The sequence below is a fragment of the Pygoscelis adeliae genome, unplaced genomic scaffold (genome assembly GCF_000699105.1).
Source record: "Pygoscelis adeliae isolate BGI_AS28 unplaced genomic scaffold, ASM69910v1 Scaffold120, whole genome shotgun sequence".
NCBI lineage: Eukaryota > Metazoa > Chordata > Aves > Sphenisciformes > Spheniscidae > Pygoscelis > Pygoscelis adeliae.
In genome coordinates, this window is record NW_008824032.1 from 8,628,918 (window position 1) to 8,645,387 (window position 16,470).

The 16,470-nt window shown below is 40.6% G+C and overlaps 1 protein-coding gene across 1 annotated transcript in view; it reads left to right on the forward strand.

The window, feature by feature from the left end:
• DCBLD2 (discoidin, CUB and LCCL domain containing 2) overlaps positions 1–5,638 on the forward strand; it is a 150,581-nt gene extending 144,943 nt beyond the window's left edge. The window contains exons 12-16 of the mRNA XM_009330680.1: positions 863–956; positions 1,353–1,402; positions 3,104–3,241; positions 4,357–4,748; positions 5,516–5,638. Coding sequence (XP_009328955.1) covers positions 863–956; positions 1,353–1,402; positions 3,104–3,241; positions 4,357–4,748; positions 5,516–5,587 — 746 coding nt within the window. The 3' untranslated portion in view covers positions 5,588–5,638. The remainder of the gene's footprint in view (positions 1–862; positions 957–1,352; positions 1,403–3,103; positions 3,242–4,356; positions 4,749–5,515) is intronic.
• Positions 5,639–16,470: the final 10,832 nt, after the last annotated feature.

Sequence of the window (16,470 nt, forward strand, 5' to 3'; positions counted from 1 at the left end):
TGGTGGTGGGGAGGGTGAGCGAGCGGCTGTGCGGTGCTCAGTTGCCGACTGGAGTCAACCGGGTACAGTTGCATACTGCATGCAGAAACAAAACCAGTCTTCCAAGTCTCATAGATATTAAGTTCCATCTTTTGAAACTTGTTCAAACTGAGCTCAGCTTTCAACTACTGAACAATTTTTGTCAGAAGGAGAAGTTGCAACTTGGACTTCCCTTCAGAATTAATCAGGTATAACTGCTTTGTTATTTAGTTTGATAATTTCTTAGGACAAAACACTTTTGACGTAGCTAATCTTTTACGGAGCAGTCGTGTGGGCATGAAATTCAAAAAACAGCATCTGGCTTCATCATTTTGTTTACCAAAGAAAATTGTCAGAAAAGGGAGCAAGATCACTGCAGACGTAGGCACTGGTGACGTGTCCTTTGGATGGCAGGGGACAGGATGGTCTCCCGTCACACGCAGACCCAGCGTAGGCTGATTGTGGTTAACTGTCAAGGTACTGTGGGATTTACTTCTTACAGGAGGTTCAAGCTTAAGTGGTTGCATATTCCTGGGCTCTTTTGATTTTCCTTGTTAATACTAAAGTATTGTCCTAACAGAAAAATCTTACTTACATTAAAACGAATCTGTTGATTTTGATGAAAAAACCTTGCAAAAATACCAGCTGTGCATATATGTAGAAGAGCTAGATGTTAACTGACATTTACGCTGCGGGAGCATCCAGCAGGGTAGCTTAGCTGGGGGACCTGGTGTGGTAGACGCTGTACGTGAAAACTGTGTGCTTTACCCAAGTAATTTTCAAATTAAAAACTGCCTTATGAGAAGCTCTTCTGTCTGACACCACTTACTTTAATGGCTTTCAGATGTGGCATTGGCAGCAGTTCTGGTTCCAGTGCTGGTGATGGTCTTCACTACTCTGATTCTTATCTTAGTTTGTGCGTGGCATTGGAGAAACCGGTAAATGAATAGATTAATGAAAGTGCTTTAAATGAATGCTAGCCTGGCGTGTGGGAATGAAATGCTGCATGTATCGCTATGGGAACTACGTGGTCCACACTCGTGGAAGGATTTTTTTTCAGAATTGTATTCTCTGTGAGAAAATGTTCACTTGAATAGCGAGGACAGTCAAAACAGCTTTTTGTAACTGTTGTCATTAGAAGTGCTTTTACTGAAAACTGGTTTCTCCAGTAGCAGCAGACTGGTGATGGCAAGCCAGGTTCCTGGTGCTTAGACATTAAATTTGAGGACCAGTTACAGCCAAGGTGGTAGTTGCTGAGCAGTAATTAATGCATCTTCCGATAAAATGCATTTTATCGGAATGCTAAATACCCCCTTTTTCTTTTTTTTTCACAGCAAGAAAAAAACCGAGGGCACTTATGATCTACCTTACTGGGATCGTGCAGGTAACAAAATGGTTTTATGAAATCCGTTACTTGGCATTTTTGGTTTGATGCGTATTTCAGATTGCACTAACACAGACGGTTTCCACTAGCGGAAGCTTCTCTAATGCTAATTAACTGATGTAGGCACAGTGAACACTGAATTTCTTTTCTGGACAGACTTAACTGCTTCATTCTCTGAACTTTTTTCAGAAATATGAAATGCCTTGTCTGCTGTTAGAGCTTACAGCTTCAGATTTTTTTTTAGTAAACAAAGAATAGAACCTCTTCCTTATACAACATGAGGGGAAAAATCGTTCATGAGGAACGTCTCTATACATTTGATAATCACGTATTTGGTACTTTTTTTTGTCCTGGAAAAAATCTTTCATCTTAGTGTATAAGGTCTGTCAAGTTTTGTCTGTCTTCGTTGCCCTAGTAAGCACGTAGGATTGTTTGCAGCCCCTTTTAGGCATATTTTCCATCCCACTGTCTTGTGCCCCGTGAACTTGGGGTCAGACAATTCCACAAAGCAGCACTTAGCAAGTGTCCTGAAAATGCTTGTGCTACAGCATAAAGGGCTGCTGCAGCAGCTGGGTTTGTACTGTCTGTATGACCGTGCTTCACTTCTCTGTCCTCACGTCGAAAATTTCCACATCTGTGTGTTTGCTCACTGGCAGTTTTAAGTATGCCTTATCCTTTAGACAAGGAACCTTTTAATGACCTTATTTATCACATGTCCGTTTCTGATAGGTCACAGCATTGTTGTCTTAGGATATTAGACTCAAAATATCCTGTATTTAAACGTCAGTGATGGACATGCCAGATTTTTTTCCTGTTTGCTTAAATTTAAATGTTCAGCGTGCAGGTCTGTTTTAAAAGGACATTTGGCGAAAGGCAGTAACAAAATAATGGTGCTACGCTTCTCTGTGGAACCTCTCTCTGCCCCTTCCCACAGGCCACCTCAAATTTTGTTAAACGGTGTTCTGTGGTTTTGAATCTCCTGTTGCGTGGGCTTTACCTCCAGGATGGTCTCTTACAGCTGGAAATGAAATACGTTAATGGACAGCAAAAGTAGAATGGCTCTGGCTACTGGGGGAAGGGATGGGGGAACCTAACAAAACCAACCCTCCCTACACCTTCTCTCAAGAAAACGTTCGTGACCGCAGTCACTCCTTGTCGTTTCCACCAAAGTTAAAATCCTCTTCATTCAGGTTTTTGCAAATATTCACTGATCAGCCTTTTTCGACAATGTGAGTTAGAAACATGACATTAACAGCCAGAAACCACATTAAATAGATGTACTCTTAAGTTATAACTGAGATGATTGTCTGAAATTTTGTGTAAATATTTGATTTACAAATTGGAATCACGGCTGACTTTTTAGTATTTTCCGTGTTGTATTTTATGAGTTTATTAATGTGGCGAGTGGCCCCAGCACTGCTGCTGACGGACATGCAGGGAGAGATTCACTAGGCTGCAGCAGTTCTGCAGGTGTTTGAAGGGGGAGCATTCAGGCAAGTTGATTGGGTGAGAGCAATGTTTTCACCTCCGAGTCTTCAGTCTGCCAGAAAATATTAAAATATCTTGTAACCTTAGGGTCATGCAAATACCTGCTACTACAAAGCATAAGCTGTGGTGTAAAAATATTTCAGTAGCTTAAAACACAGTACATATGCAGTCTTAGGTGGTTGTTTCCTTTTTTTTTTTAAAATCCATTTGAAGGATGGTGGAAAGGAATGAAGCAGTTTCTCCCGACCAAATCAGCAGAACATGAAGAAACTCCCGTACGTTACAGCAGCAGTGAAATTAGTCACCTAAGACCAAGAGAAGTCCCAACAATGCTGCAAACAGAGTCTGCAGGTACATTTTACTGTTTTTGTGGGCTATGTAATATCTGTATCTAAACCTATACCTATATGAAATGCCAAAAAATGTCAGGAATTTGGCTACTTTTAATTATTTCCTGTTTGTTTTGGGGAACAGAGGAGAAACGAATAGTTCTGTCGGTAAGTGCATTTCTTAAAATGCAAACTTTTTCAGATCTGTTCTCGGCCTATTGTAAAAGTATGTATTAATTGACTAGATGTGCTGTGGATAGACACTTTCCCAAGTTAAGTTAATGCAGTAACTGAAAGTGTCTTTGCTTGTACTTGTTCCTAAACCCCATAAAGGGTTGAAGGACGTTTTTAGCCATGTTTTCATGCACTGGAAATAATTTCACCCCATTACCTTTCTGCACAAATCTGCAACGTTGCATTTGGTTCCCTGTGCTGACTGTATGGATTAAATCAGTCAGGTCTAGAAAAGGAGGAGTTACTGATAATGGCATAAGCCCTTTACTTGGTGAACCAGTCACTAGCGGAAGATGACTGACTGTGCCTTTGGTTCTGTGCTTATCTGCTGATGGCAGAAATACACAGTCGTGCAGGAATTACAGCTTCACAGCAGGCAGAATTACTTTTCTCTTTTTTGGCTGCTTGTCTGTTTTTGCCCAGCTAGCCACCTTTCTCACCTCCAGCTTTTGTAACTCAGGTTATCTGTTGAACTAAAACATCTCAGCTGACCACATACAGGCTTCCCCCCTCAGAGGACAAACCCTCTGCCCCAAGGACCACTTTTTATCCAAAGCCAGGCAGGATAATTTCATTTAATTCTGATTTTGCAGGGAGGCATGCTTCAAAAAAACTTTGTTTTGAGGCAGATTTACAGCATGGGAAATTGCAGCTCACAAGGGAAGAAGCATAAACCTGAGAAGTCAGGGTGTTGTAGCTATCCCAATGGCTTTAACTATTGGGTGGAAATGCTTTTTTTTCCAAAGCAATTGGCGCTGGCAGACAGAGACAGACCACTGGTTTGATCTAGGATAAGAATTTCTGTGACACTATTGACAGGTTGGATTTAATGTGATGCCACTGCAAAAAAAAGATTTCCGTTAAGTGTGTTTTTATTTTGTTTTGTTGGGGCTTGCGATACAGAGTATGCTCAGCCACTGGTAGGGGGAATTGTCGGCACGCTTCATCAGAGATCCACCTTTAAACCAGAGGAGGGGAAAGAAGCCAGTTACGCCGATTTGGACCCTTACAATTCACCTATACAAGAAGTTTACCATGCTTATGCTGAACCACTACCTATAACTGGACCAGAATATGCAACTCCAATAATCATGGACATGTCCAGCCATCCCAGCACACCTCTTGGCGTTCCTTCCGTTTCCACTTTCAAAGCTGCAGGGAATCAAGCTCCTCCCCTGGTTGGAACTTACAATAAACTCTTATCTAGGACAGACAGCACATCATCAGCACAGGCGCTGTACGATACACCAAAGGGGCAACCGGGGCCAGGTGCCGCAGACGAATTGGTGTACCAGGTACCACAGAGCGTGGCCCATTCCACTGGGAGTAAGGATGAACTAAGTTAGCTCACGAGTAAGGTAGAATGATGGCTTGTTTCTAAAAGCCAGTTCCATAAAGCTGACGGTTTCATTTTTTAATCGCATTGTTTTGGTATTGTTAGTCTTAAATAATACGATGTTGAACCAAAAGATGTGGTATTTGGAGGTCTGGGAAACCAGTAATTCTGCCTTTCCTTAAGCTGTATATATAATTACAGCTTGTTTCCTGCAAAACCGTGGACTTTTTTATTACTACTGTACAATTGTCTGTCAGACATGAGAGAAGAACTCTTCAAGATTAGCTTCAGCAATTCATAGACTTGAATGATAAGTTGGGAGAAACAGTGTAAAGTACGAAAGCCAGTAATTTCTTGCTAATGGTACTATTTCGGGGGACGGGGGGGCGGGGACGGGGGACCCCTAAAACCCAAAGCTCCTAACTTTCTAAGATCTATATGTAAGCACTATAGGCTTCTAAAATTCATTTTACCCTCTTAAAATGGCTGCACAACATTGGACTTTAAAAACTACTATCAATCAGGACTGATGGCAAAAATCCTATTAACTTCACGGCATAAAATAGCTTTGATTCTAAATGACGTTATTTTAGCTTTTCTTCACAGAATTAGGAATCATCAGCTGTGTGTTCCTCAGAAGTTTCCCACCATTTTTGTTAGCCTTCCAAAACTAGAATCTGCTGTCTGCCTCATCTCCTTAAGCTGCTCAGTCTCGTTCCTTCCTAGGGATCCAGGATGCACAGACTAAGTCATACAAGCAAACTACGTGGCAACTGCTTTTACATTTTTCCCTACTAAGTGAAGGCTACTCTGAATAGCGTCTGCCTCGAATTCAGGCTTCCCTGATGGTCAATGTGCGAGAAGCATCCAGGTGAGCATCCAGGTGTTCGAGGTGCCTGCGTTCAGAAAGGCTCTCCCTGTCCCCCTGCCCTGCCCACCCCTCTCCCCCAGAGTATCTGTTGTTGTGTGTTAAGATGTGAGCTTATACAGAGAAAGATATGTATATACTTCTGTGAGTGCTTAAGGAAGCACACAAATATTCTAATGGTGCACAGTTTGTGTTATACACGCATTTAGCACATACGGTACGTTTTAGCACAACTGAAAAACTTTGGCCTTAGGGCTTTTCTTGTGGTTGTTCTTATTAGAAGTCCAAAAGATTTCAAAACCTTTGCAAGAGAACCAGTACCGTTCCAAAGAGCGTCCATTTCAGAAGCATTTAATTGCATTTGTATCCGTTGAATGTTCCAGCGTTCTCTGCTATGAAAACATTGCAGTCAGTCTTCTATTTGAGATAACACAGACTAGGTTTAGCTAGGTAATCACGAAATGAACACAATTTGGATGTCATATTTGCCATTTTTTATCTTGTTAGAAACAAAGCACAGCTTTTTAACCTAAGTAGTAGAAAAAACCCACAATAAAAATGCTTTATTTTTATTGTAACAGCACTGTTGGGAGGATGCTGAATTAATTTATACATGTGAAACTGCCTACCTACACACTAGCCCAGTTTTTTTATGGACTTCAGTTTGTTGCTGTGATGTAACTCAAGTCAGCCTTGTTTATTGCCCAGGGTCCTTAAACTAGGTGGAGAACATGCAAATCGAAACTAAAATACCGTTCAAGAGGGCTGCCACCATGTCTTTATACCAGTACGGTATCCTAACTTATCACTTGAAAATTTATTTGCACAGGGGCTATATATAAACTCAGTAGACAAAAATGACTTGTGGCCTGTTCAACATCTAGAATATGTTATTACATACTCTGTGCTACCTTAAAGCCCAATTCATTCTAATTCATTGAGAGTGATAATTGTTTTCTAGAATTGGGTGTCTAAGCCTAAATGTGAATGTAAGTAAGGGTGGTATACAGGGCCCATTCATGAAAAAGAAATTCCTGCCTATAGTTGTGTTTTTGATGTCATGCAACTTTTTCTGCTTGATAAAGCTCATCTGCAATCTTTGTAGTTTTGCTTGAACAGGTAAGTAAGTGTTCTTACCCATCAGCAGCAACTGCGACTTCAAAATTATCGGAGCTGATTTAATTTGAACGGTGTGGGAGGTTATTTGTTTGCACCATGATGTGACATATTTATTCCAGCCAAGTTAAGAAACCTCTGCATTCTCAAACTGTACCACTTTAGGCTGAGAAAAATTAATCTACCATAAAAATAAATAAATGGATGTGTTCAAGTCAGTAACATTAACACTCTCGGATTTAATTTTTACTGTAGGTGAAGATGGTGTAAGATTTAATTAAACAGTTTCTCTACAGTGGGTTAGTTTTTAAGCAACCGTAATGCGGTTTCATTTCCTGAGCAGCATGAGCTGTTGACCGGAATGGTTCCTTTCAAGAACTTAAGTCCCTTTTCTGAAAGAAACTGGTCCTAAGCTTTGCTCCTTGCTTACAACTCTGAACATGTTTGTTATCTGCTAGGGCTAAGAAGATAAGTTTGAATATGTAACAGTTGGGTTTAAAATGTATGGTACAAACTGTTAAACATTGATTCCCAAATGTAAGTTGCGTGACACACTTAAGATTAGCATTCTCCTGTGTACAATACAAGCAGAGGTACATTTAATGGGTCTCTTCTATACGTGAAGACATATGGATATAAAATGTATTTCAGTCTTTTGTTTGGCTTGAGTATTCTCCCAGAATGTATGTTCTTACCTCAGCATGTATTGTAGTTGCTCGGTATTTGTATATGTTGCTAGAACTTAGACTGTATAAATAGTGAGGGGTTTTTATATGTATGTTAAAAAGTATTTTAAATAAATTGTACATACATACGTATTACTCAGTATGTTGGTATTTAACACCTACTTTATATCTAATTCATTTGTAGTTTGGAAGTGCAAGGGTTATTTATCAGTTACCATACTGCAACGGGGGTTATGCCCTGCCTCCAAGAGTGACATCCTACCGTTGCCTGGCGGTAGGTGTATGTAGCAACCACCCACAGTGGAGGGGTTGGTCCCTGCCCCACCTCACCAAGCGTTAGAAGTCGTAAACTGACACTTACCAGAGCAATCCTCCTGGCTGGAACAAGTGGTATCTGCAGGAGGGAGCTTCCCTGGAGTTACCTGCTGGCAGAATGCCGGCTCTGGAGTCCTGTGTGATGAGGGGCTAAGGCACCGCACAGGCAGCTGCCCTGGGTTGGTGTCATGTGAAAGTCAGGCTCTGGTCCAGTATAGCCCATTGCTTAGATGCAGAGACAATCCCCCCTGCCGGTCAGCACACCACCTCTATAGTGGTAGAGAGGGGCTGCTGGTTCATTCTTAAACTAGACCATGGCTATTTTCCAATTACTGAGAAAAAGCTGCTTTTGCTTTCAAAGCTTTCCCCTTCTTTGTCTGAATTCTAGCACTGCAGTTCCTAAAATAAGCAGTCGTAATTGCTCTTCTTTTGCAAGTAGAAGTTTAAAATTTATCCTAAACGGCTTAGTCCTGTGGTTGTCAAACTGAAACATCCTTGTAACACTACAAGCAGACTTGTCTTCAGAAAATGAATGCCAGCACGCCTGCAAGCATCCCTGCTTTAGTTGACCACTGTTGTAGAGGGTCTGGTCTCAAGTAGGACAGCCATCTGCGTGAGGCAGAACACCTGCCATTTCTTCATCTGCGTCTGCATCTTGTTAAACATACGTTCTGCATGAAACGCAGCTTACCTGGAATACTGCTACTTCAGCTTGGGCTGTCTCAGCTTCCTGTGTAAGGTTTTCCACATCTTGGATGATGGAGGGGAGGAAAAGAAAACTTGAAGCAAAAACGTATCTAGATTTCTGAAAACGTTTCAGGAGCCAAAAACACCCTACTTTTGCACACCTTAGTGTGCATAAAAGTCTCCTGACATACTATCTTTTTATTACTTTCCCACAAATGCTGTAGAGCAATAGCGAAAGACCATGAGAAGTGCTTAAGTGAAAAGGCCAAGTATTCTGTTCCTTCATCCATAAGTGTTCAACGTTTGTACTGTTTTATACGGATGAAAACAGAACGCACTTCTGCTTGCAGTAAAGTCTCTTCTCCTCCTGTACTGGGAGTGCGCAGGTGTGTCTCTGCAAGCTGGAAGAAACTCCTCTCACACTACTAGACACTTCAGTTGTCTCTTAGCATTAAAATCTCAAAGAAATGCACATACTGCAAGTGGGTGATGATGACCTGTGAGGAGACTGGCACTAACGAACTGTTCCTGTACGTGCTAGTCCAGTGAAAGTCAGCTTGGAAGTTGTCTGTTCAACATTTTCTTTAGGTAAGTAAGTCTTAAAACAATTATTGGTAACGATGTAATCAAATATATCATGGTTCAACTTCAAGAGATGCACAACTATCACACTTATGAAACCACATGATCAGTAACCAAATTCTGATCTAAAAAAGGCATGTAAAACTTGAAACTGGTGTCAGCTTTCAGCACACCCAAAAGTTTATACCAGCAGCTGTCTCCGCTACCTTGCAAAAGGAAAAGCAACTCTATTTTTTTTGCACTTGTAATGACAGTACTGCACATGAAATTGGAACAAAGAACCCTACCTACATTCACATTGGCTGAAGCCGAAAACAGCTTTTCAGTGTACTTCTATCTGCATGCTGAACTTATCTAGGGTGACTACACAAACAACTCTATGGACAAATTACAGTAGAATCACAGTCTGCCTAAAACCAAAGTTAAATAATGTTGTGATTCTTTTAGCTTTTTTACCTTTGTACGTGGCTTTAAGCAAGACAGAGTCCAAAACAGTCAGGATGCAATTGAAGGGGAAAGTGGAAGTCTACAGGTCAGGTTTCACACTAACACGATGCCACGATACATTATAATAGTCCATAAATAATTTTTTTTAAGTCTTAACATCATTTTCTAAGTGCCTGCAGTTCACTTGCCTTGCTCCTGAACGTGCTGCAGGTTCACAAGATTTTAGCTCTCCAAAACCGGCTTTTGGAGGCAACGGGCTGAGTGCCAGAATCCGTTCTGCTCAGGAAGGCTCCTTCATATTGGCCTAGTCTAGTACACGAGTCTGTCTGACACAAGGGCAAAAAGAGCTGAGTTTTATCAGTAAAAAAGAATCCGTGCTTTATGTATCAGACATCTGATACACATCTAAAACAGCGGATACAAACGCATGGATGATTGATTGATTAAAATATTCCTTCAGAAATCCCAGAAACAGGTCTATTCAAGCCATTCTATAGGTTTACTTTATAACCTCTCAAAAGTAGATTCAAAGATATGTTCTGTACTGCTGTACCTTCAGTAATTGTGTGAAGATTTTTTTTCTGCATCGAAAAACCAAAGGCAGCCTTGTTACTGACAAAAATGTTTTAATTGTCACTTTAACTACCTCTGAAGTAGGCCACACCACTAATATATTAAGGTGCTATAATTATTATTAGGAGAAATTACCAAAAAGTAGGATTTGGTAATGGAGTTAGGCTAAAGCTCTTGTAAACAAAAATGGTGAGACTTTGTTTTAGTGTCTCACCCAGAAAGCTGTTATGCCCAGCAGCACGACTGCCTACTACTACTGTGGCTTATTGGCCCTTACACAGTTAGTAGTGACCTGCTTTCTGCGCCCGGAAACTGCCAGAATCCTGCTGCAGCGTCTCCAGGCACAGGGAACACGAGGGCTGAGGGGGACTGCGCCTCGCTGCCTGCTCACCTTCCAGCACCAGAACAGCCGCTCGGCACCGCCACACTCTGACTCGGGGAATCACGGAAGAGGTTTCCTCTGCTCCCACAAAAAGCCTCAGCCATATTCAAAACCACCACCCATAAACAGTTCTTACGAACCTGCTCGGGAAAGGAAAGCAGGTGGAGGCAGACAGAGGAAAAAAGTGCGGTGGAAGGTATTTCTGTCACGACACATACGCCATGTCTGTATTAATAGTTTTGAAAAGCTGGTCGCACTCCCTGACCTGTCAATGACTGCAAAATTTTGCGGTCCTGTTTTTTGTGGAGGTTTATAGTATCAACTTAGATGGAATAGTTTAAAAGGTAAACCTTGTTTACCTTGTTTCAACAGTTAAATGACATTCCTTAGCTGCCAAAGTAATGAAAAGCTCTCTCTTTTGCATTTCATGAACTAAAGAGGCAAGAAAAAGAGCTTTTCATAGCAATTATTAGGAACAAATGAGGAATGGCTACAAAGAAAAGAGAGCAGAGGGAATTTTAAATGATAAGGACCTTTAACACAGTAGTTTTTGTATTTAAGATCAAAAGGCAGACAAGTTTCACACATACCTCTAACAGGCAATAAAGAAAGCAATTAAGAGCTTGATGCAAATAAATAAACCAAAAAGGGCAGTGATACTTTATACTCCTTCATACTTCAAAGGGAGAGAAAACAGAACCTTACTTTTAACAGCCACCTCTGCTCTACCGTAGTAAACTCAATTTAAAGGAAAGATGAAAATTGACAAACCACTGGAAAACTCCTCAATACGAGTAAGAGGCTTTAAAACCAGCGTGGACTGTCACACAAAATACACTATAAAGAAACTGACCAGGAAAAAATAAGAACAAAGGCCTTTCACAATTATCTACATTTCAAATTCTGCCATTCAAGCTAATAAAGGGTGTCGTAAAGATGACAGACTGTGGAGAGGAGCAGACAGGCACCACCACAGCACGTGAGTGGCAGAGACGCATCCTACAGGCTTAGAGAGTGCAAAACCCAGGCAGCGCTGAAACCAAGCCTAAAACCAAGCTGAAGCCTGAACCATGCTGACACAAAGCGGACACCTACACCACAGGAACACATAGGATTTACGATGCCTTTATTTGTTTTGCCTTAACTTTGATTCTCTCCCTTTTTAAATTGCCCCAGTTTTTTGAATTGAAAAGCCCTTCTGTTCTTTAGGGAGCTGACTGTAAGTAAAGGTTCAGGGAAATCCATCTCAAAGCCCCACCCCACAGAGGATCCCCACACAAAGCTGCATAATTTGCATGGGAACAGAAACAGGAATGTGCAATTTACATTCACTGCAGTCTAGCAGATAACGGTACCTTAAACAGGGTGCATATAGACATGAAAATAGTACCTGTCTTGAACTGGTATTTGATGTACCGGTCAATCTCACAACACAGCAGTGAAAATTTCTGATTCACAGGAATCTTGCTGAGATTCAAGATTTGTTTTTAGCTCCTGCTGTGAACACGAAGTAGTACTTTATATCGGAGACAACAGCATTGTAAAACACACAAAAAATGTAAATTAATTTGTGTATGTAAAACAGCTATGATTGATAGAGTATGTTCAGGATTCATTCAGGATTGCATCTGCAGAACAAAAGTAAGAACGGTATTCAGACACAGATAAAATACTGCAAACAAGCCTCTACTTTTTTCTTCAGGTTTTATGATGACAATTTTGGAACAAGAAACAAAATGAGGGAAAAAATGAAATGCCAAAGGAAGTCCCTAAGCCATCTATATTTAAAAGGTAACTTACACCAATGCCTCCTTCTGCCCAAGACCACCAATCCACTGGAAGCAAAAATTGGCGTTTTTCAGCAAAGCTCAAACAAATGTTTCATAACTTTTAAGAGATTTCCCAGCCCCAGTTTCATGCAACAAGGGAGCATTGCACTGGTCCAAAAACTCATTAATGTGAAAAGGTAGCCAGAACACGGTTCATAGTTCTCAGCCCACGTAACAGCATTTTAGCTACAACCCTGGAAAGTCATCTTCCTTCAGACAAGTGGGCAAAAAGACCTGCTGTTACTACCCTCAAAGAATTACTCAGCATCCTGTCTTAAGTCATATCTGGCACAATACACACCTTATACATAAGCATGCACCATGTACGTACAATATACAGTGTTCGATCCTACTAGATAAATCTCACTATATTAAATTATTCAAGTCGCAAAATTATTTCATAGATTCAAACACTAATAACAGTACATTAATCACTAGGGAAGAGCAGCTTTCCAAAGACCGACACACTCTTCAGGAATAACGCAGGCAAAAAGCAAGCCCCTCTCCAGCCCTCCCTGCGCTTGCATCCGTAAAGTTTCTAAGGCTTCAAATAAGCGGCACTTCCGATGAGAGCAATCTCTTTCCCAGCAGGAGCTTGATCCCCGAGATGATGTTAGGTCCCAATTCTGCAACTAGGTTCATGTAGGACAGCTTCCATATTGGTTTCGGTGGGGCAAAGTCCAGCACACCACTGGAACAATTAGGTCTGGGAATCTGCCCAGGCAAAGTATGGCAGGGACTGAACACACAACAGGCTCCAAGGAAGCTCTGTCGTAACTTCCAAAAGGGATGGGTTTGTCTGTGTGTGCGCTTGCTAAGTCCTGGTTGGTTTTTGCTCTTTACAGGGTCTTGTTTTTTATATCGCACCTCCTCCTTTTATACCTACCTGACGTCAATCCTTCCATTACTAGCCTAGGTGGCCAGCAGCCTAGCTTATTATTTTACATTCCTGAAGGTATTTATAAGCACGTACTACATAGCTGTAAGAAACCATGGGGCACTTGGTTAACACCAAACACTTCAACCTCTCCTCCAGCAGCATGGACTTCCAGAATTTTCAGAGTTCTCTTCCAGCCCAGCTTTTTGGTAATCACAGCAAACCACAATACATTATTATTTTGACAGTTAATTTAATTCCCCAAAATTACATGGGATCAAAATCCAGTACTTTGATGTAAAGGAAAAAAACCCAACATCTTAACAAAACTCCAATTCCTAACAGCAGATTCCAACCCATGATGTTTCAATTATGTTTTCACAGCAAAATAAAAATAATGTATGCTTCTATGCATATTTTATAGCATTTTTTCAACACAGTAGAGGAAGATGAAACCATATACACAAAGAACTGGTCTCCTACATAAAGCAAACAAAAATTGCTGATTATTAAACCAAACTTCTCTCATAAAACTCCACTGGCAGTATTCCCACTCCAAACAGTGGCAGATACTAAATTTGTCAGTATCAAGACACTGAAACAATTATTCCTTATTCCAAAAGTTTTAATGTTTTCTGCATCTGTATCAGATTTTAAACTCATACAGTAACGAAACAAACAGCCACATGATACCCAGTACTAATAAAGCTGCCTGCAAAAATGAGTTCCCACTGAGTCAACTTCAAAGACCACTCGAAATACAACTATATTACTATTTTCAAAACTTGTGCATATTTTCAAGTTTGGCTTTTTATAAGGCATGTGTATGACTTAGCATTAAATAACTCCAAGAATATTTTTTCCGTAAGTCATTATACCGGCCCTCTAATAAATTAGAAAAAGATATCCTTCCTTAATGTCAGATGCTATTACCTTTTTGTTTTCTGTAATGCCAGCAGAATTTGGACACCAAGAGACTCTAACATACATTGGTATAGCTAATCTTTTGTTAGTATAGCTAATCTTTTTCCTCTACGTATATCTGTGCATTCGAGACCCTTATTTTTCTCTCAGTCTCCACCACCAATTACTTCTCTGACTTATCAGTCTGCAGGATAGGTGCTTAACAGTTCGAATGACTAGGTCCAACTATATACCAGTTGAATCCTCCTTCATAAACGACAGTCTAAAAACTCTATAGTGATGATTTACTTTGTTGCTACAAACAGAGAGGGGTATGAGGAAGCTGTTTTCCTGTGGGAACAACACTACTATAATTCAGGCATTTTTTTTTAAGGAAAAATTAACTAGTAATGAAATGTCAGACTTCTGCAGGATCTTGGACGCAGGATGTCTCAGAGCCAGCAGACTGACACATAAGAGTTCTGAGAAGCTGTTTATACAGTTACACTATTTCAATGAGGTTTTTTCCCTTTAATTTTGCATTGTACGTTTTATTTGACAAATCCACTATTTTCAAGTCCTGCAGTTCAAACACAAATATTTTCAGAAGATCTTCATCCATGTAGCTAAAAAAATGCTTACCCGGCATTCATTTTCAGACTTCACTTGAGTATAACCTGAGATGGTTTGCATATCTTCTAAGCATGAAGCTTCATATAGAACCAAAGAGAAATTTAACATTAAAAAAACCCCAATAACAAGTTGATTTTCTTTAACTGATCATTTATCTATAAACACATGCACGAAGAATATATTTACAATACTTGTTTATATAGTTATATGTAGTTATATGTAGTTCTATTTCAAGATAGTGTTACAAAGTTTTGCAAAATAAAGACAAGCCCTTATTCTCATGTAACTTGGAGAAAAACAGCATGTGAAACCACGTTTTTTCTGTACGAACCAATGATATTAAAATACCAGTCATAATCAGGTTTTCTCCAGTACACTTGCAAGCCAGTTTTGCGATGAACTCTGAAGTTTATTTCTTCATAGCATTGACAACTCCATGGAAAGAAAACAAGTGGATTCTATTACCAGCTACTTTGAGGTTGATTAGCAAAGTAAGGCCTTGATTGTATAATCTAAACATGTAAATACTTATAAAAAAACCTACCGAGTCAAGTAAAATGGCCTGAATTCTGAATGTGGGTTATCTCAGCTCTAAACAAGAAAAAGAAGATTTTGGTTTCATATTAAGTGAGTGAGGTATTATTCAGCTCAGAACATCATTATTTATACAAAAAAGCATTTTATTCTTATATTAAGTGTTATTACAAGACATTACTGCACATCTTTTTATTAACATAGGTATTTTCAGTTGAATAATACAGTTGAAAACTGTATTCAAAGGGCCTTAAAAATAAGTGAACCACAGACTTCCTAGTTTTTCTACTAGAGAAGGAAAGCGCAAATGCCTGGCAAATGCCAGGATCAATCCAGCATTTTCCTCTCAGGCACTTTATTGATCAGTGAGGATCACACGCGGTATGTGTGAACCGAGCTGGAGGGAAGCATACGGTTTTTTAGGCTTACAAAACAAAACAATTTCCCTGATTCTGTTCCAGTAAAGAATAAATTGTGCCCAAATGTGCCTCTTTCATATAAAGGCATCTAGAACAGCTAAAATGGATGCAGGCATGTTGATTTAGTGATGTAAATCTCAACCTAGAAGATACCAGATTAGACACGGTGCATTGGTTGGGATGCAGCTGTCACATCGTATCATCTTGTATTTGCCTTGGTTTTACTCCTGTACTCATTTTTACTTTCCTCCCTCATGGCTGGCATTGGAAGCTGGTACTAAGCTAGATGGACTCAGTCAGGGTTGTTCTTACGTTATAATGTTGCCTAGTGGTACTCGTGATTTGGGTGTCCCTGAGCTTGCTTTCACAGTGGCTGTTCATACACAGAGGGTCCACAAAAGCTGCTGCCTGACCATGCTAAAAAACGCACAAAGAAGTAAAAGAGAAAGAAACTGTACTCCGTTCACATAGACACAGTGCTGAAGCAGGTTTGACCCAACGCTGGGATCTCTTCTCAGGCTACTACGAGTATCACAGACTCCCGTGTGGGAAACTTGCGAGCCCTGGTACACAAGCACAAAGCACTTGGCACATAACAAGTGCTCCACTGCAGGTTCAGGTGAGACCCAGACCAACGGCCGCTCACAGCTGCCAGCTGCGCTGGCAAAGGTAACACGGAGAAAGCACCAGCTCCAAAGAGCGCTTTCCGGATCCGGTGTGATGAGGCGGCGCTTTCACAAAAATAGGTCCCCGGGAAAGGCCACGGGGAGCACGTTAAGTCCCTCGGGCCCCGCAGCCGCAAGCACCCAGCCTGCCTCGGCCCTGCCGCA